The 21484-nt window shown below is 39.6% G+C and overlaps 1 protein-coding gene across 2 annotated transcripts; it reads right to left on the bottom strand.

Moving 5' to 3' along the window:
• Positions 1-4732: 4732 nt before the first annotated feature.
• Positions 4733-21484, bottom strand: RPA2 (replication protein A2). 2 transcript variants are annotated; one of them, XM_079141711.1, is made up of 9 exons: positions 21250-21478; positions 20937-21046; positions 17214-17315; positions 16969-17082; positions 10243-10317; positions 9632-9748; positions 7314-7421; positions 7033-7127; positions 4733-5386 (listed from the first exon to the last, which is right to left on the bottom strand). In XM_079141711.1, the coding sequence occupies exons 1-9, from the start codon at positions 21257-21259 to the stop codon at positions 5302-5304; spliced, it is 816 nt and encodes a 271-aa protein (XP_078997837.1). In that variant the 5' UTR covers positions 21260-21478; the 3' UTR covers positions 4733-5301. The 2 variants fall into 2 exon arrangements, with proteins under 2 accessions (XP_078997837.1, XP_078997838.1); XM_079141712.1 differs by lacking the exon at positions 17214-17315 and having other exon boundaries at positions 21250-21484.

Here is a 21484-nt window from a genome sequence, read left to right on the forward strand (position 1 = left end):
GAGGCTGGCCTCAAACTTGTGATCCTTCTATCTCAGCCTCTGGAGCTGCTGGAATTACAGGCATGTGCCACCACACCTGGCTGGATTTTTGTATGAATGATCTTAAGTTCTGCCCATGTGCCATGCCCTTTACAAACCATATCCAAATCCTTAATTCCTGGAGGCAGACAAAGGCTTGATTTTCAAGATTAGGAAAAAGACTGAGAGATCAAGTGCCTCAGGAGGAAGATTAGTGCAGTGATAAAGGGTGAGTTCCCCAAAAGCAAGAGCCTAGGTTAGATTCCCATCTTGCCATCTATCAGCTGTAACTATGAGCAAGTTGTTTTAACTGGGGATTGAACCCAGGGGTGTTCTACCACTAAGCGATATCCCCTGCCCTTTTTAAAAACTTTGATTAGTAATCCTCCTGCCTCAGCCTCCAGTGTTACCAGGATTACAGACATGCAACATCACACCCAGCTAAGCTTTTTTCTTGACACATAAAACTAACAGTTACCTACCTAACAATACTGTTTTAAGGATCAAATAAGATAATCTTTATAAAGCATTTAGCACAGTACCTGGCACACAGTACTCAGTAAACATGTCAGTAGTAGCATTGTTGACCAAATGTCATGCAGTTGTGTCTGTCTCTAGTCTGTGCTCTTCCCACACCAGTACACAGTCTTCTAGTCATGAAATTCATACCATGTTCAAAATATGCCATACCCAACTAGGTACTATGGTACGTGCCTGTAATCCCAGTGCACTGGAAAGCAGAGGGTCAAAAGCTTGAGGCCAGCCTCAGCAACTCAGTGAGACCCTGTCTCAAAATAAGAGGAGGTAAGGATGTAGGTCATGGTAGGGCACCCCTGGCTCAATACCCAGTTCCAAGAAAAAAAGGGGCCCTACACTACAGAGACGGTATGCTGGTTGGAGAGTCTCCCCTGTACAGTGCAGGAGAGATAAGGAAACAAATACAAACCCTTGTTTTTGCAGAGATTACCTCAGCTTTGAAAGTCACCATGTCTGTTAAGTAAGGTCACCATTTTCAGAAAGTGCTGGGACTTTGGTGTGTCAGCTGTTACGGAATTAAACATCAGGTCAGCAGTAAAGACAAAACATAAAAGATATTCTGAATCTCCAACCGAGGGAGGAGCTGAGGGCGAGTTCCACCTCCTGGGTTCCAGGCATTGTGCTTCATGTGTCCTCCTTTGCCTGCTCCTCTCTGGGCTGTGGACCTCCTTTGCTTCCCAGGTCTTCCAGCCACTACACTCCTGTATGAGTTCTCTAGGTGACTTCTGACTGGCTCTCAGGGATTGCGGCAATCCTAGTGTTGGCATCCCACCCTCAATGGCCCATCAGTTCCCATGCCCTCCTCCAGAGAGATCAATCCACACTGCACAGGACCCTCAGGAAGACAGTACTATGGGAGAAGTAGTAAGACTGAGACAGAAAGTTTCTCCTTTGCCTTGAACCCCTGGGGCCTGGAGGCCAAATGCCAGTTTGCATTCAATATTGGCACAAAATTGAGCAAGATAAATATCAAAGCCACAAGAGGAGGGCAGACTGTTCCTACAAAACGGACTTCTGAGTAACCAAATGCTGCAGTGTGGAGAAAAGCAGCAATTTCCCAGGAGCACAAGCAGGGCTTAAAAGGAACATACCTAAAAACCACAACTGTTGACTGTTTTCTTATCAGAGCAAAGAGGGTTGGCAGGGAACTGGAGGCAGATACTGGTGTCTGGATGCTTTTGCCTTTTTACCTCTTGAATAAGCTCCTGGGGGAAGTTGGGAGGGTGTTACAAAGGGTCTGGGGACTCCCCCCATGAGCCGTGGTCTCCCAAGTGAGTGCCTACAGGAGTTCACTGGACGTCCAATGCAAACACAAAATTGGAAAATAGGTATCAGTAGATCCCTTCATATTTACCCCCCCTTTTTTTTGGTTCCAGGGATTGAACCCAGGGGCACTTAACTACTGAACTACATCCCTTGTTTCTATTTTTTAATGCTTTACAAGGTATAATATATTAATAGAATAATATATGTAAATAATTGCTAAATAAATTTATAAAAATAAAATAAATACAAAAATCTTTTCTCCTTGGTACTAGGTGTTAAACCCAGGGGTACTCTACAACTGAGCTACATCCCCAGCCCTTTTTATTTTTTATTCTGAGACAGGGTGGTTAAGTTGCCCTGTCTGGCCTCAAATTTGCAATCCTCCTGCCTCAGCTTCCCAAGTTGCTGGGATTACAGGTATGTGTTAATGTGCCCAGCTGGCTCAAAAATTTTTCATTACTGAGTTTTTAAATGCCACCCCAACTGTGTTTTTATCTTTTTTCTTCATGGGGCCTCATTTCCCACTGGTAGACCTGGGAGATTCTCCCAAGAGTAGGCTGGACACACTGTGCTAGGCTGACATTGGGGGTTTCTAAGAACTTGGGTTATACTGCTGTCTTAATGTGCCAAAAGCATTCTGTACATCAGTCATTGTCAGGTGACCACAAATGCCCAAGATGCAAATTCTTCCTGCTTGCACAGAACAGAAGCTCTACAAAGGCCTAAGTTCCACTTGGCCGAGGAATGGCCTGGCTTGCTCTCCAGACTGCTTGGCCCCACAAGCCCCTGCAGTGCTCAGAAATCCCACAACTCCCGGGAGACCATGAAATGCCAGTGTGGCAGGGAGGTCAGTATCACTGAGTCTATTCTATGCTCTAGGGAATGCTGTCCCAGCAAGTACCATGACACCAATCTCTCTTCTCCTTTTTTTTTTTTTTGGAGGAGGGAGAAGGGTACTGAGGATTGAATCCAGGGCCATTTACCATTGAGCAACATCCCCACCACCCCCTTTTTTTATTAAAATGTTTTTTATTTTTACAGACTGCATTTTGATTCATTGTACACAAATGGGGTACAACTTTTCATATCAATGGTTGTACACAATGTAGATTCACATCATTCATAAAAATATGGAATGCGTCACGAATTTGTGTGTCATCCTTGCCTGGGGGTCATGCTAATCTTCTCTGTATCGTTCCAATTTTAGTATATGTGCTGCCGAAGCGAGAACTCCTTTATTTTTTACTTTGAGACAGGGTCTTGCTAAGTTTCCCAGGCTGGTCTTGAACTTGTGATCATCCTGATTTAGCCTTCCAAGTCACTGAGATAACAGGCCTGCACCACTCTGCCCAGCTTATTCCAATCTCTTATTGTGCTTTATATCCCTAGTACTGGACCAATGAGTTGCCACAGTTGGTATCCAACACTTAATCAATTAATGAGCAAGTTCTATTAATTGATAAGTCATCATCTGAATTCTATGAAAAGAATAGACTTAAACCTAGGCCAGGCATGGCAGCCCAATGACTTTAGGTTGAGGCAGGAGTACCACAAGTTTGATGCCAGCCCAGGAAACTTAGCAAGACACTGAAAATAAAAAATGAAAAAAGTAGGGCTGGGGATATAGCTCAATGGGTAGAGTGCTTGCTTTGAATGCATAAGGCCATGGGTTCAATCCCTAGCACAACAACAACAACAAAAAAAAGCAGGAAATACAGCTCAGTGGTAGAGTAACCCTGGGTTCAATCCTCAGTACCAAAAACAAACAAAAAAACACCCCCAAAATAACAACAAAAACCTGAACATACTCCTAGAATCACTGCTACAGCTTTGCCATCTGAAAGGGAAGCCTGATAGTCTGATAACTAGAAAGAGAAGTTGTTCACCCATTAAAGTAGCCTATCACACACTCCAAATTCAAATTTTTTTAAACCTGCTTTTAGCCACAGTTCTTTCTTCTTTGTCCAGGAACGGACATATGTGCAAATAACATAGTGGTTGACCAAGCTTTAAGCATTTGCATAACTACTCAGACAGGAACTACTGTGCATATACAGAAAATAAGTGGATGCTCACTGTGGGCAGACAAAGAACCCACTGCCCTGTCTGGGCAGGGGTAGAGCCTTCTTCAGACAGTTATTAGATCTCATTTAGAAAGAGTTAAAGCAGGTATAAAGTTCTTATTTGCATGTTATACTTCATTAACTTTGTCTTAACATTATGTCTTTCATTCAAGATATAGTTTATTTTCTGGAGTTGTCAAAAACATCTTTGAACTACTTTTCTCTCCCACAAGAAATAACTGAATAAGTTGGCTAAAAAAAAGCATAGGCCTTTGGAAAGTCTCACCTTGAGAACAAATCAGAGGTAATTCAAGTCAGTTACAGGATCATATAGTGCTAGAGTTAAAGTTAAGGTCTAGTTTATAACCCCTACTAATGAAAGTGTCACAAATTTTACGTATCTTATTCAATCTGCACAATAAACCTCTAAGGAAATAAGTTTTCTCTCCATAAAAGGGGAAATGAAGGTTTTTTGAAACGACATGTTTTTTTTCAGGCACAGTGGCTCACGCCTGTAATCCCAGCAGTTCCAGAGGCTGAAGCAGGAAGATTGTGAGTTCAAGGTTAGCCTCAGCAACTTAGTGAGGCCCTAAGCAACTCAGCAAGACCTTGTCTCTAAGTAAATTATAAAAAAGGGTTGGAGATGTGCCTCAGTGGTTAAGCACCCCTAGGTTCAATCCATGATACCAAAGTGGGGGTGGTGGAAGAAATGACACAGATGACCTACTCAAGATCCTAACTAAAATGTGGGAGCCAAGACTGAAATACAAGTTTCACTATGCTATACTGCCATCAATGATAAAGTAGCATCATAGCAGCTTAGAAAGAAAAATAATATTTTCATAAGCTACAATAACAGAACTTTTTTATTTAACATTTCTTCCCCTCCTCCGTCCTATGATGCCAGCATGCTAAACCTGTTTACATAAACCCACCTTCAGCAGCAGACAAGGCAAGAAGGGGAAGGAAAGTGCAATTTTGAAAGTAACACCACAGAACCAGAGTGGGAAACAGACAGAGGGCAGTGGGTTCCTTGGCTGGTGCTCTGCCCACAGACCCTCATCCTGCTCATAGTTTTTGAACAGGAAACATTCAAGAACAGAAACTCCCAGGTGTTAACTCTCTTGGTAGCCTCTCTCTTCTAATCCCATTTATCCTGGTGTCCTAATGAGCTAACTTGAAACTTAACAAATGCCACCCTGGTTTACATCCCTGTCAATTGTCCAACTCCCTTTGAGCTTCAAAATCACAATATACAAAAACAGAAAAGCAGTCGGTAAGTTTCAAGAGAGCTGAAACCCTTTACAGATGAATTTCCTTCCTGGAAGTCACCTGTCCGAACATACGCACAGCTGGAGGCAACAGGCTGTGCAGACAGATCCATCTGGAAATATCTCAGGTACCCAATGAGATCCAGTTATTCTGCATCTGTGGATTTAAAGTGATCATCATCCACAGTAGAATAGATGTGCCCCTCGTTGCTAAGAAAATCCACAGCTTGCCTAGAAAGAAAAAAAAAGAGGGGGAGGGTGGTCATTTTAAAACCAGTGTACTAGAAAGGAACCTGCCTGGCTGGGTGTGGTGCTGCACACCTGTAATCCAGGTAATTCCAGCTTGGGAGCCTGAAGTAGTAGGATTGCAAATTTAAAGCCAGCCTCAGTAACTTAGCGATGCCCTAAGCAACTCAGGGAGACCCTGTCTCTAAATAAAATACAAAAAAGGGCTGGGGATGTGACTCAGTAGTTAAGTGCCCTGGGTTCAATCCCTGGTACCAAAAAAAAAAAAAAGGAAGGAAACTGCCTTTTTGAATATGGCCAAATATGCAAACATTACCTACTTCTGCACTTTCTATCTTTGCTAAGAATAAGTCACGTAAGCCAGTGTGCTCATACAAGGCTCTTGCAGGGAGAATGTCACTAATACTGTATAACAGGTCATCCAGACAAAGGCTACTAGGGTTGCCTTGGATTGCTCTCCCAAATTGTGAAAAGGCAAGAAAATACAGCCTCACTTAAATACCAGTCTAAGTAAAGTGGAACAAGATTCTAAAGCTGTAGTATAGCTTGCACATTAAATCTTATAGCATACACAGAAGTCTCTCTCTTTTTTTTTTTTTTTTTTTAGTATTAGGGACAGAAGCCAGGAGCACTTTACCACTGAGCTACATCCCCAGACCTTTTTATTTGGAGAATGGGTCTTGCTAAGTTGCTTGGGGCCTTGAAAAATGGCTGTGGCTAATCTCAAACTTGTGATCCTACTGCCTCAGCCTCCTGAACAGCTGAGATTACAAATAACACCCAAATTTTATAGGCTGTCAATATGTGATGGAGATTCTATAGCTCTACATCACAATAATTCTGAGATAGGAACTATTATCGTCATTTTATAGGACAGGAGCTGAAAACACACCTCAGCAATATTTTCCCTTTTCTTTGGTACTGGGGACTGAACTAAGCGGTGCTCAGAAGCTATGTTTCAATCCTTTCTATTTTCTATTGTGAGACAGGGTCTTACTATGTTGCTAGGGCTGGCCTCAACTTGCAATCCTCCTGCCTCAGCCACCAAGTAGCTGGGATTACAGGCATGGGCCAGCATGCCCTGTACATCAGCATTTTTAACCTTGGCCTAGAATATCAATTGATCTATAGTAACAACTATTACAAGCACCATCACACTCAATTTGTTCTATTAACTTATTATTCTGGAGTCAAGAGACTGCTTATCTAAAATGGAATCAGGTCAAGAATATAGGAAGGACTGTCTAATGGCTTCAGGTTCAGATAGCTTAATCACTCATAAGTCTACAGGGGGGACAGGAACACCAAAGGCATTGAATGTGTACCTGATGACCAGGAGCTAGGACTCCTTCAGAGTAAACCCCATGAAATATTAGATCAACTTTTGCTCAGAATTATATCCTTCACACATAATACACCTTAGTGTTTGCAGAGTGAGCAAATGAATCAGTGATGATGGGGCAGTGCTATCTTTGTGAGTTCTTTTTTAGTTTTTCCTGGGTTGAATCATTTCCCTTCTTTCAATAGGTACAGCTCAACTTTTTTTTTAACTCACTTCTCATTACCAGGAAATTCTAGAGAGGTGAAATGGTATAATTCTGGAGCCCTAGCTCATGGTAACCAACACTTACTTGATTGAAGCTACAGGCATGTGTTGGAGCTGGGTCCTGAGATCCTGAAAATTCAATCCTTCGGGTCTTGGGCAAGCCTTAATCAAATTCAGCACCTAACAATTCAAATTAAAAAGATTTTATCAAAAATTCAAAGTTCCCCTTTACAAACCTCAGTCTGTTTATAACAGGAAAAACAAAAAAAAACAAAACCAGGCACTAAGTTAACCTTAGTACATTAACAAAATAACGAATTTAGGATTGTCTGTTTTTCAAATTTTTGGAGCCACTAGGGAGATTACCTGGTTTTGGGCCACAGTGAGGCCATTTGTTGGCATGAAGCTATTCCCACTGAAGTTTCCTGCTTCCCCCATTCCTGGATTGCTGATAGGTGTTCTCCCTACTGAGGGCTGAATTAAGAAGTAAGTTCACAACATTAGAAAATTCACAAAGTTAAACATGGTCTTTGCTACCTCATATAACTTGTTTTTAAGTAGCAAGAAGCACTTTAAAAGTTTTCCTAGTTAACTGCTTACATGGGAAGGGACGGTTATCATCTAATGAGCACTTCATAGAATGGAAGGTCATCTTCTACTGCGCATGATATTTAAAAAAAAGGAAGAAATTCTTGGCTCTTCCTTTTTCCTCTCATGTGAGAGGAACCAGAGAAAAAGAAACACCAAGAACAAAATTACCCAGAGATTTGGCATAATGAGTTCCTCAGGGTTCAATCATTCAAACATTTACGGGTTGTCATAAAGCAGGGAGAGAAAAGGAGACCCAGTCCCCATCATCTTCTCCCCCCCCCCTTTTTTTTTATCCATCAAACTTCTCAAATGAGTAGTCCACAACCACTGCTTTAATTTCCCTTCTCCTTAGTCACTCCTCTGCCCATCACTATTTGGGTTCTCCCAAATACAATACCTCTGAAACCATTCCCACCAAAGTCACCAATGACTTTTCAACCAACTAGCCACACCTTAGTCCTCACAACACGTGAACTCTCAGAAGCAAAGCCTGTTGACCTTAGTTCTCTTGAAATGTTTTCTTCCCTAGGCTGCTGGACACCACATTCTTCTGGGTCTCCGTTTACCTCTTAAACTGAACCTACTTAGTATTGCTCATCAGCTTCCTCTTCTACTTCTCTCCCCAAAAGGCTAACAATTCCCCAAGAGTTTCATCTCAGGCCTCCTAAGGTCTTAAATCCTCACTGCCAGCCACCTACAAATCTCAGACATTACCAAAAAATAAAAATAAAAAATAATCATTACTTTCCTCCCCAAATCTGCTTGTCCTGCTATATGCTACCTCTATTGCAAACATAAGCCCAAATCCAATCCTGTGGATCTGAGCCATCTGTGAGTGGCCATGCTTTTACCTTCCACGAAGTCATAAGAGCCTAGTAATCAAGCCGATCCTCCTTAGCCTAGACTCCTGACTTGGAACTTCAGCCTCTATCTAGTCTCTCAAACTCCAATCTACCTTCCCCATTGCTACAAGTCATAGGTTCCTCCACTTAAAAGCGTTCAAGTAGCTCCCTCTGCCTGTGAAAATACAAAACATCTATACATTCAAGATACCACAAAAGAAATCAAAATCTGTATTTAATTCTTATCCAGGCCTTCTCAACACCTTTTACTCCCCAGCTGCACCTGGACTTCTTGCCATCCTGAAACATAACTCTGACCTAAACATGTTGTGTCCTGTCCTGGGTGCTCTTCCCCTGGGTCTGCCTGGTAAACACTCTCCTCATTCTTCAAAGTCCAACTAACTTAATTCCTGTCTCTGTAGAGCCTTCACTGATGTTTCCCAAGCCAAGTTAGCTATTTTCTTCCTTCTTGGCTTCAACCCTTGGTTCCTTTCCTATGACAAAACCCAATGCACTCTTTGCATGTCACTTTCCTATATAAGTTGGTAGACATGTATCTGCTGTCAATATTTCATCTATTGAACTGAATAAATAAGACTGACAAAAGATCAAAAATAGTATATACTCACAGCACATACAAGAATAATGTGGGAGCACATCATAAGAAATCCTATTCAGTCAGGAGGTTCATTAATACAACATACGTCTATTAAATGCCCACTGTATATTTGTTATTTTATGTAAAATTCAATCATCATCCCTTGTTTTTAAGCTAGATGCCTTTACGCTGCCTCCTGGTAAAACATTTTACAAATCAGCAATACTAAATTGCATGCTGTTTCTTAACCAAATACCTTTGCTGAAAAGATCTCACTTTCTGCTTCAGGTGGTTCACCTTTCTGTTTATTCATTTGTGGTGCTAGGGATCAAACCCAGGGCCTCATGCAAGTGCTTTACCACTGAGCTACATCCCTAACCCTAGGGGGGCTTTCTTAATGTCCACACCCAGATCTGAAATCCTTCTCTGTGGTCTCATGCACTTGCCACTTATCAATGCTTTCATGGGGATAAGGGATCTGAACCCCCTCACTCTGTAATATAATCCTCAATATTATTGTTATACTCATAGTTTTTATCCCTAACCACTCATTCTCACTTTAAAACCATTTTTACCATATATGACACTTAAACTTTCTACCCAATCCCACTTTCTTTAACCTACTCCCTGCCTCATCTACTAAAGCTCCTCACCTGGCTGTTGGATTTGCTCAGCACCATGTGCGCGTTGACTACTTCCAGGATATGTGTGGTGAATTCGTTCATATCCTCCAGGGGCATGATCTTAAAGGCTACCAGACTCTTTTTGTTCTATTAGAATCAAGAGGCAAATGTAGTAAAGGATGAGCAAATTCAACTTAATTTCGGGTCAAAACACTGTAGCTTTTTTCTTGCTTATATTTTGCCGATATGAGGAAAATATCTGTTATATCCTTAAAATTTTTAACTCAGGGCAACCCAAATATAGTCAATAATGAAGAAACAAACAAAACTAGCTCATAGATGTTCATGCCTTGCTCAAGGTACTAAACCAAGCAGTCTAGTTTCCTGACTCTAAATCCAGTATTTTCCCTTCTACACTAATGGACACCACAACTGGCGATTACAGGTAGAGTCTGTTCCCTACCATTCTGTTACTTTTATATTAAGGTGAAAAACTTATTTCCTCTTGAAGAAGAGAATAATAAAATAATTCTCATTAGTCATGAAGACTTAATTATTAAGTGTCATGTATTAACCCATACATGAATCCAAAAATTATTTCATGCAAATACATTTAAATTGCCATTTTATTCTGACCTTACCTGAAAGGACCTCAGGTGGCCAGCCACTTTCACATATGTTTCTGGAGGAACTACAGTATTTTCACCACTGGTGTCCTAACAGAGAAAATACAAATCGCCAAGTTTTAGTGATGCTGATGAAAGCCTCTCTAAATTTCTAACTTATGTATAGAAAGAGAAAGTTATAAAAAGAGCTAAGTCCTCAAATGGCATTAACTAGTTGTCCTGCCTTTTAGAACTTACATTTTTGTAAAACTCAAAAACTTGAATAAAATATCTAAGGGTAATTTCCAGTCTCAAAGTTCTGTCATACACATCACAAAAAGCAAATAGTTGCAGGGCATGATGGTGCATGCCTACAATCCCAGTGACTCAGGAGGCTGAGGCAGGAAGATAGCAAGTTCAAGGCCAGCCTCAGCAACTTAGCAAGGCCCTGTCTCAAAATAAAAAATGAAAAGGATTAGGGATGTGGCTCAGGAATAGAGAATGCCTGGGTTCAATCCCTGGCACCAAAACAAACCAGCTACAATACTCTTCTGGTACTCGATGCTCTCAGGCACATACTTTTCTGGTGGATAATTCTCAGCAAAGCAATTCTACTTTTAGGAGCTTAAGGAAATAATTAAAAACATGCAGTAAGATTTAAATCCATCATAGTATAATTTAAAATACTGAAAAATTTAAAGCATTCTTTTTATTTTGAATTTTAAACAATCCTTTTAATTTGCTGCCAGGCAAAAAGGCAGGAATGGTAACTACAGCAGTTTCAGAAACTTACATACTTCATATTATTATTATTATTATTATTTTTTTTTTTTTTTTTTTTTTTTTGAGGTACTGGGGATTGAACCCAGGGCTTTGTGCTTGCCAGGCAAGCACTTTACCAACTGAGCTATATCCCTAGCCCCATACTTCACATTATTGATAGCAATAAGGCAGAATCCTATTCACTGTCCAGGAAGAACAGTGGCAACACATGGATAAAAGCTGAGTACTCAAGTAGAGGAAAATATACACTGAAATGTTAACAATGGTCAACTGGGATAATGACAAATGATTGTACTATCTCTTCTTTCTTTCTTTGGTACTAGGGATTGAGCCCAGGGGCATTCTACCAATGAGCTACATCTCCAGTCCTTTTCATTTTTTGAGACACAGTATCAGTAAGTTGCTGAGGCTGGCCTCGAACTTGCAATTCTCCTGTCTTAGCCTTCCAAGTCATCGGGATCAGAGGTATTACCACCAGGCCTGCCTATTTCTTTTTTTGAGTTTCCTAGAACATGTACATATTACTTATATTAGCTGACTTAAATTTCTTTCTTTCTTTAAAGCATTTTATTTAGTTTTAGTTTTAGTTTTTTGGTGGCACTGGGGATTGAACCTGGGGCCTTGTATATGCTAGGCAAGTACTCAATCGCTAAGTTACATTGCCAACTAAATTTCTTTTCTGATTATTTAAATATACGACTTTAGAAAACTGCTGGGAGTGATGGTAGATACCTGTAATCTCAGATACTTGGGAAGCTAAAACAGAAGGATTGTAAATTTGAGGCCAGCCAAATTTGGCTGAGGATGTAGCTCAGGGGTAGAGTACCTGTCTAACGCGTGAGAGGTCCTGAGTTTAATTCCTAGAATGTCAGGGGGTTGAGGAGGGACCCAGAACACTTATAATCCTGGGCTACCAACTTTTCTTCTTCTAAGCCTTTGTAGTTCCACATATAGTTGTTTGTTTGTACTGGGGACTGAACCCGGGGTACTTAACCACTGAGCCAAATCCCCTGCCCTTTTTTGTATTTTATTTAGACAGGGTCTCACTGAATTGCTTAGGGCCTTGCTAAGAGATGCTGAGGCTGGCTTTGAACTTGTAACCTTCCTATCTCAGCCTCCCAAGACATTGGGATTACAGGCATGCACCACTGTGCTCGGCTCTACATAGGGCATTTTAAAACCATGTAGGAAAAGGACAACTGGATCTCTATATCTCTCCTTTTACCAAAATGTATACCAAACAGATTTAAATCTAATTATAAAAAAGAAACCACAGAAATTGAAGGAAATATGGATAATTAAAATATAATACTCTGGCGCTGTAGCTCAGTGGCAGAATGTTTGCCTAATCTCCAGCACTACCAAAAATCAAAAAACAAAATGAAAAAACACTACAGAAGTGGTTTGCAATTATGCTAAGAGGCTACTGTTTTTCAAGCTTTTATAGACAAAAATAAACACTCCTGAGGGTGGGGGAATCAAATGACTTAAGAGAAAATTTATAGGTAGTATCTCTATTTTTTTGCATTTACTAAGGGCTGCTTTATGGCATAACATATGGTCTATTTTCAAGAAGGTTCCATGTGCTGCTGAGAAGTGTATTCGCTTGTTGATGGATGTAATATTCTATATGTGTCTGTTGAGTCTAAGTTATTGATTGTGTTATTGAGTTCTATGATTTCTTTGTTTAGTTTTTGTTTGGAAGAACTATCCAGTGGTGACAGCAGTGTGTTAAAGTCACCCAGAATTCTTGTGTTGTGGTCTATTTGATTCCTGGAATTGAGAAGTTCTTGTCTGATGTAAATGGATGCACCATTGTTTGGGGCATAAATATTTACGATCGTTATGTCTTCCTGATTTATGGTTCCCTTAAGCAGTATGAAATGTCCTTCTTTATCCCTTCTGACTAATTCTGGCTTGAAGTCCACTTTATCTGAAATAAGGATGGAAACCCTCGCTTTTTTACTGAGTCCGTGAGCGTGGTAGGTTTTTTTCCCATCCTTTCACCTTTAGTCTGTGGATGTCCTTATCTATGAGATGAATCTCTTGAAGGCAGCATATTGTTGGGTCTTTCTTTTTAATCCAATCTGCCAGTCCATATCTTTTGACTGATGAGTTTAGGCCATTAATGTTCAGGGTTATTATTGAGATATGATTTGTATTCCCAGTCATTTGGGGAGAAAATTTATAAAATCCACAAATTAACATTAAACACTAAAAAATAATAAATAAATTTAATCTTGGGCTGCAGATGAGGCTCAGCAGTAGAGTGCTTGCCTAACATGCAAAAGATCCTGAGTTTAATCCCTAACACCACAAAAAAGAACAAAAAACCTCACAAACAAAAAATCCTTCTAAAACCAAAGAAATACAAATAAAAATGAGAAAATTCTCACAGAAAAGACAATTTTTAAAAACTATCATACCAGGGGTTGGGGCTATAGCTCAGTGGCCAAAGGGCTTGACTAGCATGTGTGAGGCACTGGGTTCAATCCTTAGCACCACAGAAAAATAAATAAATAAAGGTATGCTCTTCATCTACAACTACCAAAATATAAAAAAATAAAAAACAGTAAAATACCAGTAAAAAATGTAAGATTCACAAAACTATTAGAAAAGTTATGGAGGTGTAGCCTTTTCCCCCATAGGCTTCTAAAAAAGGCTGCACCTTCCAAGAAACCAACAGATGAAAACAGCAGAAAAGAAACCTGTTGCAGAAAAGAAAAAGTCTGTTGTGTAAACTCTTAAAATCTGTTTTATTTCATAAGGTCAAATAATTTGGGATAGTTTATTTTGAATAATGAGCTGATCAAGTATGCAGTGACAAACAAACAAAAAAGGGTGTGGAGACTAGCTGGGTGCTCTCACGCACTACTGAAGAATAAACTGGTACATTTATGGAAGGTAGTAAAAAAGTAAAATTATTTCCCTCAGAAATCCTGATTTTAGGAATTCATCTTAAGGAGAATACTTTTGTTATCATGAAGAAATATATTTAAAAATACTCATGGGGGGCTGGGGACATAACTCAGTTATAAGCATTTCCCTAGTACATGTGAGGGCCCTGGGTTCAGATCTCCACCACCACAAAAACAAAACAAAAACCTGCTGGGGCACTGTCTACAATAATAAGTGATTAGAAACAAGTTAAATGTTTCCTAATAGGGTCTACTGTTACTATGGGTCTATCTTACTTATGATATAAGAAGTAACAAAAAATAATGATGAAAGTCTACATTTATTATTAAAAAATCAGTTCTACAACAAACTTTTGCATGAAAAGAGAAAATTACAAAACAGTTGCATAACGTATCACCCTTTTTTGGTAAAAATGTATGCATACAATGCTATGTACAGACGTTCAAGACAGATATATGAAAGGCTGGTTACCAAAATGTGTTATAATAGTCAGCTCTGGGAAATGAGATTCCAGGTGATTTTTAAAATGTTTTTATTTTGTGTGTGTGGTGCCAGGAATCACATATGCTAAGCAAGCACTCTATTACCAAGCTACATCCCCAGCCCTTAAAATGTTATAAGCAAGCATGGCATGTTTTGTATGAGCATGTAGTGTTAGGTATCTGTAGTAACCACCCCCGACTTGATGGCAGGGACTGTATCTTTTCATCTTTGTATACCTGGAACCAAGCTCAGTTTGATTCACCACTGGCACTTCAATAATAACTATTAAATGAACTGTCCTCTATTTTTCTGGTAAGCAAAAGATAAACCATAACTACCAAGTTATTTATCCACAGATGACTTGTGGTTTTTGAAGTAAAATTAGCTTTTAAAAGTGTCTATTTCCAAATTTTCTATAATGAATACATTTTTAAAACCCACAAAACTGGGTGAGGTGGCACACACCTACAGTCCCAGCTATTGAAGAGGTTAAGGCAGGAGAATCACTTGACCTCAGGAGTTTGGCCATCCTGTGCAACACAGCAAGATCCCCATCTCACAAAACATGAGACAATAAAAAAATATATAAAATAAAAAGGATAAAAAAGCTTGTACTCAGGTTGGGATTGTAGCTCAGTGGTAGAGTGCTTGCCATGTTAGCACATGTGAGGCACTGAGTTCAATCCTCAGCACCACATATAAATAAATAAATAAATAAATAGTATTGTGTCTACCTACAACTTAAAAAAAAATGAATTCTTTTTTATTCTCTTTTCTCCATTTTTATATGCTCATATTATTTTATAAGAATACAGCCAAGCTATGCATACTATCTTGTAACATATTTTTCCCTCTCAACAATTTATGGAAAACAATTCTTTTTGACAACATACATTTCTAAATTATTTGCAGATTTTTTTTTTTTTTCTGGTACCAGGGATTGAGTCCAGGGGCACTTTACCATTGAGCTACATCCCAGCATCCCAGTTCTCTTCATCTTTTTTTTTTTGAACATATTTTTTAATTGTAGGTGGACACAATACCTTTATTTTATTTTTTATTTTTATGTGGTGCTAAGTATCAAACCCAAGGTCTCATGTGTGCTAGATGAGCATGCTACCACTGAGCCACAACCCCAGCACTCATTTTTTTTTTTTAACTTTGTAGTTGTAGATGGACAGCATGTTTTTATTTTGTTTATTTTTCTGTGGTGCTGAGAATCGAACCCAGTACCTCACACATGCTAGGCAAGCACTCTGCCTCTGAGCTACAGCCTCAGTCCAAGCCCTCATATTTTTTATTTTAAAAAAGGCTTAGTTGCCAAGGCTGGCCTCAAACTCATGATCCTCCTGCCTCAGTTTCCCAAGCAGCTGAGATTACACGCATACAACACCATGCCAAGATCAACATTCTTAAACTGAATCTTTGTATGTCTTGAAGTATTTCCTTAATGGAAATATGGTATTCAAGCTCAACATTTTTTGACTGATTATTCTGATACAGGCCAATTTTTGAGAAAAGTTATACCAATTTATACTCATACTCTCAAGGTTTTATGGCATCCATTTCCTTAGAAAAACGATGACAAATCATTCATTGTTTAAGTGCCTTTAAGTAGTAGAGGTATTGTGCTAGTTGCTATTCTCATGAGAACCGGATAATGTTGGGTTTTCTTCCCCCTTTGCCAGCCTATAAATTAAAAATGGTATTTTAATGTTTACTAAATCTGCGTTTGTTACTGCTGTCACCATTTGTACTTTGTCTTTCATGAATTATCAGTGCATCTTTTGTTGTTCACTTCTGTAAGGTGCAGTTGTTTTTTTTTTTCTTTTCTTTCTTTTTTTTTTTTTTTGTGGTGCTGGGGATTGAACCCAAGGCCTCACATAAAATAGGCAAGCACTCTACCACTGAGCTATATCCTTAACCCCTATAGAGTTGTATTTTTGGTGTTATGTGTGTGTATTTTTTTTTTTTTAGTTGTAGGTAGACACAGTGCCTTTATTTTTATGTGATGCTGAGGCTTGAACCCAGGGCCTCCCACGTGCTAGGCAAGTGCTCTACCATTGACCTACAGCCCCAGCCCCCTTGTAGAGTTTTTTTATTAATTAAAAATTTAGGGCTCAGTGGTAGAGCACTTGCCTAGTAAGTGTGAGGCACTAGGTTTGATACTCAGCACCACACAAAAATAAAATAAATAAATAAATAAAGGTCCACTGACAACTAAAAAAATGTTTAAAAAAATTTTTAAGATGTTTGTTAAATGTGCAAATATTCTTCCCATTCATCTACACAATATTTACTCAAGGTCTGGGAATACAGTAGTAACCAAGATAAAAATCCTCATGAAATTTACATTCTACTATCTTTTGCACTTCCCTTTTAATTTTATTTACAGTATTTTGGGAAATTTAGATTTTAAACTTTCATGTAGTCAAATGTCTTTTCACTTTAGGATTTCTGCCTTTCTTATTTTGCTTATGTATTATTTTTATAAGAAAAGCCTTTAAAAGGTAAGACTAAAAAAAGAGTTCAACATCTCCAAAGTAACCCCACCCTAATCCCAAAACAGTCACTTACATCTGTGTCCACCCACTGGCGAACGTCCATGGGTGCAGCTGTCATGTCATCTATTTTGTAAACAATATTGGTTGGAGCCTTCTCTGCATGTCTGATTATTCCCACAATAGTGACCTAGGTTAGGAGTGAAAAATACAAGAGTTCAATTTTTCTGGAAACCAAAGCAACATTTATATACTTTTAAAAGAAGTCTTATTTCATTTTTTTCATGATTAAGTGACTTTTCTACAAATTCTTTTACACACCTGTGAAATTTCAACATTCCCAATTTTGAACACTTCATCAACCAGAGTAGCAGAAAGTAGCTGAGATATGGTACAGGGTACAATCTGCTGGGCTCGGGCTCTCTGAAGAGAAAAAGAATACATAAATTAAACAGAGAATAACAACTACAGCTGATTTAATATTCACCATGTGCCAGGTAGTTTAAGTATATCGGAACATGTAACTTTCAAAATGAACCACATTATCCTTGTTTTACAGACAGAAACTAAGGGCATAAAGCTAACAAATGCTTTGGAATTTAAACACATTTATCTAACTCCAAAGTTCTTACACAGTGAGTCTGTTGCACTGTGGATTCTCCTAAATGTGCAGATCTAAAGGGAGATAAGATGGTTTGTTGCCAGAACAGACCTTTAAGAAGACCACAGCTTTAGGGTAGAAGGCAGGCTGTTCACGACACTGATGAGATGACATGGTATTGGAAAAGGGTTTGAGAAATAACCAGCAGAGAGAGGACTTTAGAGTTCTTCTACTCTCCTAATAAAATGTAACAAAAGTTGGAAGTATAGTTTTCTTGAGGACAGATGTTCCAACAATCAAATGGAACTTCTGAGGAAAATGAGGTAAGAGTTTAGCCATGCTGGACATTTTAATGGGGAGAAGATAGGATGGACAGTACTTAGGACACTCAAATCATATCCTGAAGCAGTCTGCCTGACAACGGTATAAACTCTTATCTTTGCCTATCGCTGAGAAGAGGTAGTCTGGGTGACATAAAGATAAGTAAGACAGGATTTGCCAGATATATGTGTATATATATATTTTTTAATCTTTTTTTTTTGGGGGGGGTGGTTCTGGGGAGTGTACTCGGAGGTACTTTATCCCTAAGCTACATCTCCTGCCCTTTATTTTTAAATTTGAGACAGGATTTCCCTAAGTTACTGAGGCTAGCCTCAAACTTAAGAGTCTTCTTGAGAAGTAGTAGCATATGGGTTAATTTTTATTTTTTTATTATTTTTTATTTTTGTGGTACTGGGTCAAACCAGGTGGTGGTGGCACATCCAGAGTTATGGAGCTGGGATTTGAGTACAGGTCTAGAGGACTTTTTGACTCCACAACCCACATCCTTGCTGCTTTTCTGTGTTGGTTCCTAGTTTATGCTGAAAATACTATGAAGATCTAAGTTATGAAAGGTAAAAACAGAAATAGTTTGAGACATAAATCCTAGAACTCTGCAAATAATATATTTTTTAATGAACATAATGCAAGTTATTTTTTTATTTTTATGTGGTGCTGAGGATCAAACCCAGTGCCTCACACATGCTAGGCAAGTGCTCTAGCACTGAGCTACAGCCTCAGCCCTAAATATTAATATAATATATAATACCACCTATACAATGGTGGTATAGGAGATAGCAGTATAGATGGATGCAGAGGAGACAGAAGTTTTGCATGACAGGTCTGACCTGACCCTCCAGGGCCCTGCCTCCCTCGGCACTCCTCTCCTCTCCACTCCTCTCCTAAGGTCTGAGTTCTGTCCCAGTTCCTAACTTCCCTCTGGAGCTCATTCTTTCTGGAGTCCAGTGAGGTGGTGTGGGGAGGAGGGGGAACAGTGCAGCAGAGGAGGTGGTACCAGGAAGGTCTGGAAAGAAAGCTATGTACCCTCCTGGGGGCACCTCCTCAGCTCCCCTTTCTTGCCCCCAGAATGCTTGGACAGATGTGGAGATACTCAGCTTGAAGCTGTGACCACTTTGCTGAAAATGAGTATATCTACCTTTCAAGTTCTAAACAAAACATACAATGTATATAAAGTGCTAATACCAATCTCTGTACATAGTGGGTATTCAATAAATATTAATACTCCTCTGATTAAAAAAAAGTTACACATGGGTAATTGTTGAGTTGTTAATGTCTTCAAATTCATCTCAAATCAGATATTTCTTTTTTTTTTTTTTTCAGCATGTGTTGTATGTCCGGCATTGATCAGAAGCGTCCTTGGTTTGCTCAATGACAGTACCTGCGAAAGTGTGTTTAATTTTTTTAAAAATTAAATATTCAAAACATTATGAACCACAGGCTACTCTAACAGTACTGTATGAAAATCACCATTTTTATAGGTAAGAAATGGTCAGTATTGGAAATTTCAATAAAATATAACAAATTTGTACTCCAAAGGAAACATCTTAGAGAGGGCTTTTATTTAACTTACTAACCATCATTCTTTTCTGAAAAGCTGTCCTAATACCTAGCCCAAGCTGAGATTTTAAGATTAAAAATTCTAATAACTGGAAGGGAGATAGTTAAGTTTGAGAAGAAAAGATGAGAACCAGTAATCTATCTCCTGTTTTCTCGTTCAAGAAAGACAAAATTGGAGAAGTGAAATCCCAGGGGATGGGAGCATAGCTCAGTGGTAAAGCACTTATTGCACAAGGCCCTGGGTTCCATCCCCAGCACTGCAAAACTTTTTTTTTTTTGAAATTTTAAAAATAGAGACAGTTAATTCCTCTCTCATTTTCCAGAAAAAGAAAGCAACAACAAAGAGAAGCTGCTGCTCACCAGATTTTTAATCTGCCCAGCATTATATGTGCATTCTCTGCTTCCACTTACTCACTAGCTATGTCCTTAAATACAACTGAATCTCTGCTGTACACTGGAATAAACACCTTACACAACTATATGAAATAACTCACATTAAAAATATAAAGCATTGACCAAATGTATAGGAATTATCAGTGAATTTTCCCCCCCTCCAACACAGACTCCCGAATTAGGTAAAGGCTTATCATTCTGTACACCAAACATACAACCTGTTCATAATGAATTTTAACACACCTGACACCTACAGAGAAGCCAAACCAACTCTGTATTTATACGATGAAATCAATGGCATGTGCTTAAAAGAGTGATTAAACATTTAGATAGCCCTACATGTTCTCTTATCAATTTTCAGATATATCCTGTGATATCACCATCATCAGATGTGAAAAATGAAGGGTCACAGGCTTCAAGTTGCTTCACCAAAGTCACACTACCACTTAAAATGCAAAATTAATTCTGTAGCCTATGTACACTGGCTCTAAAACCCATGTTCTTTCTAATAATAACATCTGGGACCGTTTATTCAAAGTGACAACTGGGCAGGCACTTTGTATTTAAGTCTCACTACAATCTTTTAAGGAATGTGTTAACCTCATTTAGTGGGTGCCAAACTAACTCCCAAGAAGGTTAATAATATTCCACTGTCTCATTGTTCTTTATGTAGGACATCTATACAAACTTAAATTGAGTGATTTTACAGATGTCCTATAAATTTTATCAGTTTTTATAGGTGTTCTGTATCTAAGACAATGGGGCACAATGGGTTAAGAAATGTATGTAATGCCACCCTGCAAGTAAAATTATAGAGAACCATGCTCTTTCCACTGCAGTCTGTCACCGCCCCACATTTAATTAGAAAACGCCTCTGAATACAGAAACAATGTAAAACAAGTTATTAACACAAGTTCAGAGCTTTTCCACAAGACTGATTCACTAGTTATGATAACGTTCAAAACAAAGCCCTAGAAACAGCGGGTGCGAAATTAGGGAAAATGTCATGTTTAAAGTTCACAGCACCTAATTAATTACAAGAGACACGGGAAATAATCAGTTCGTGTTTAACACCCTTCGCCTCAAAAACTCTCTCTTACGGACAGTGCAGAGCTTCAGAGGGGACGGGAATAAAACAAAGTCCTTCGACTTACGGATTTCTTTTCCGCCTGAGAAGCCGTCGGCGACCCGAAGCCCCCCGGGGACTGAGTGTAGCTGCTGGCTCCCCCAAAGGTGGAGGAGCTGCTGTAGCTTTCAAATCCACCTGGTTTTGAACAACAGCGTTAGTACCTGTGCTGCCTGCCGGCTCTGGAAGCCCCGCGGTTCCCAGAAACTGCCGGCCTCCCGGATGCTGTCCCCTCGCCCGCGTCTGCCCCTCCACACTCCCCGCGCCACCCGCCTCTCCGAGGCTCGGCCTCTGGCTAAACCCTGCAGCGACTCTCGTCCCCCCGCCCGACCCGTCATTACTATTCCACATATTGGTCGCGATTTCTTTGGGAAAGAAGTCCAGAACGGTCCGGTCCGCTGAGCTCGCCGAACACCTCAGAACCCTGTTGCTGCGACAGCGTTGTTTCTACTTTTCTCTGGCGCCACAAACTCCTTCCCGCGAATGACGGAGCCAGTGAGCGCCCAGGGCGTTTCTCGCTTCGGCCAATCAACGCTCACGAATCCTACGCTTTTTCCTGCCTCCTCAGGCCAGGAT

The sequence above is a fragment of the Sciurus vulgaris genome (genome assembly GCF_902686455.1).
Source record: "Sciurus vulgaris genome assembly, chromosome: 1".
Taxonomy (NCBI): domain Eukaryota; kingdom Metazoa; phylum Chordata; class Mammalia; order Rodentia; family Sciuridae; genus Sciurus; species Sciurus vulgaris.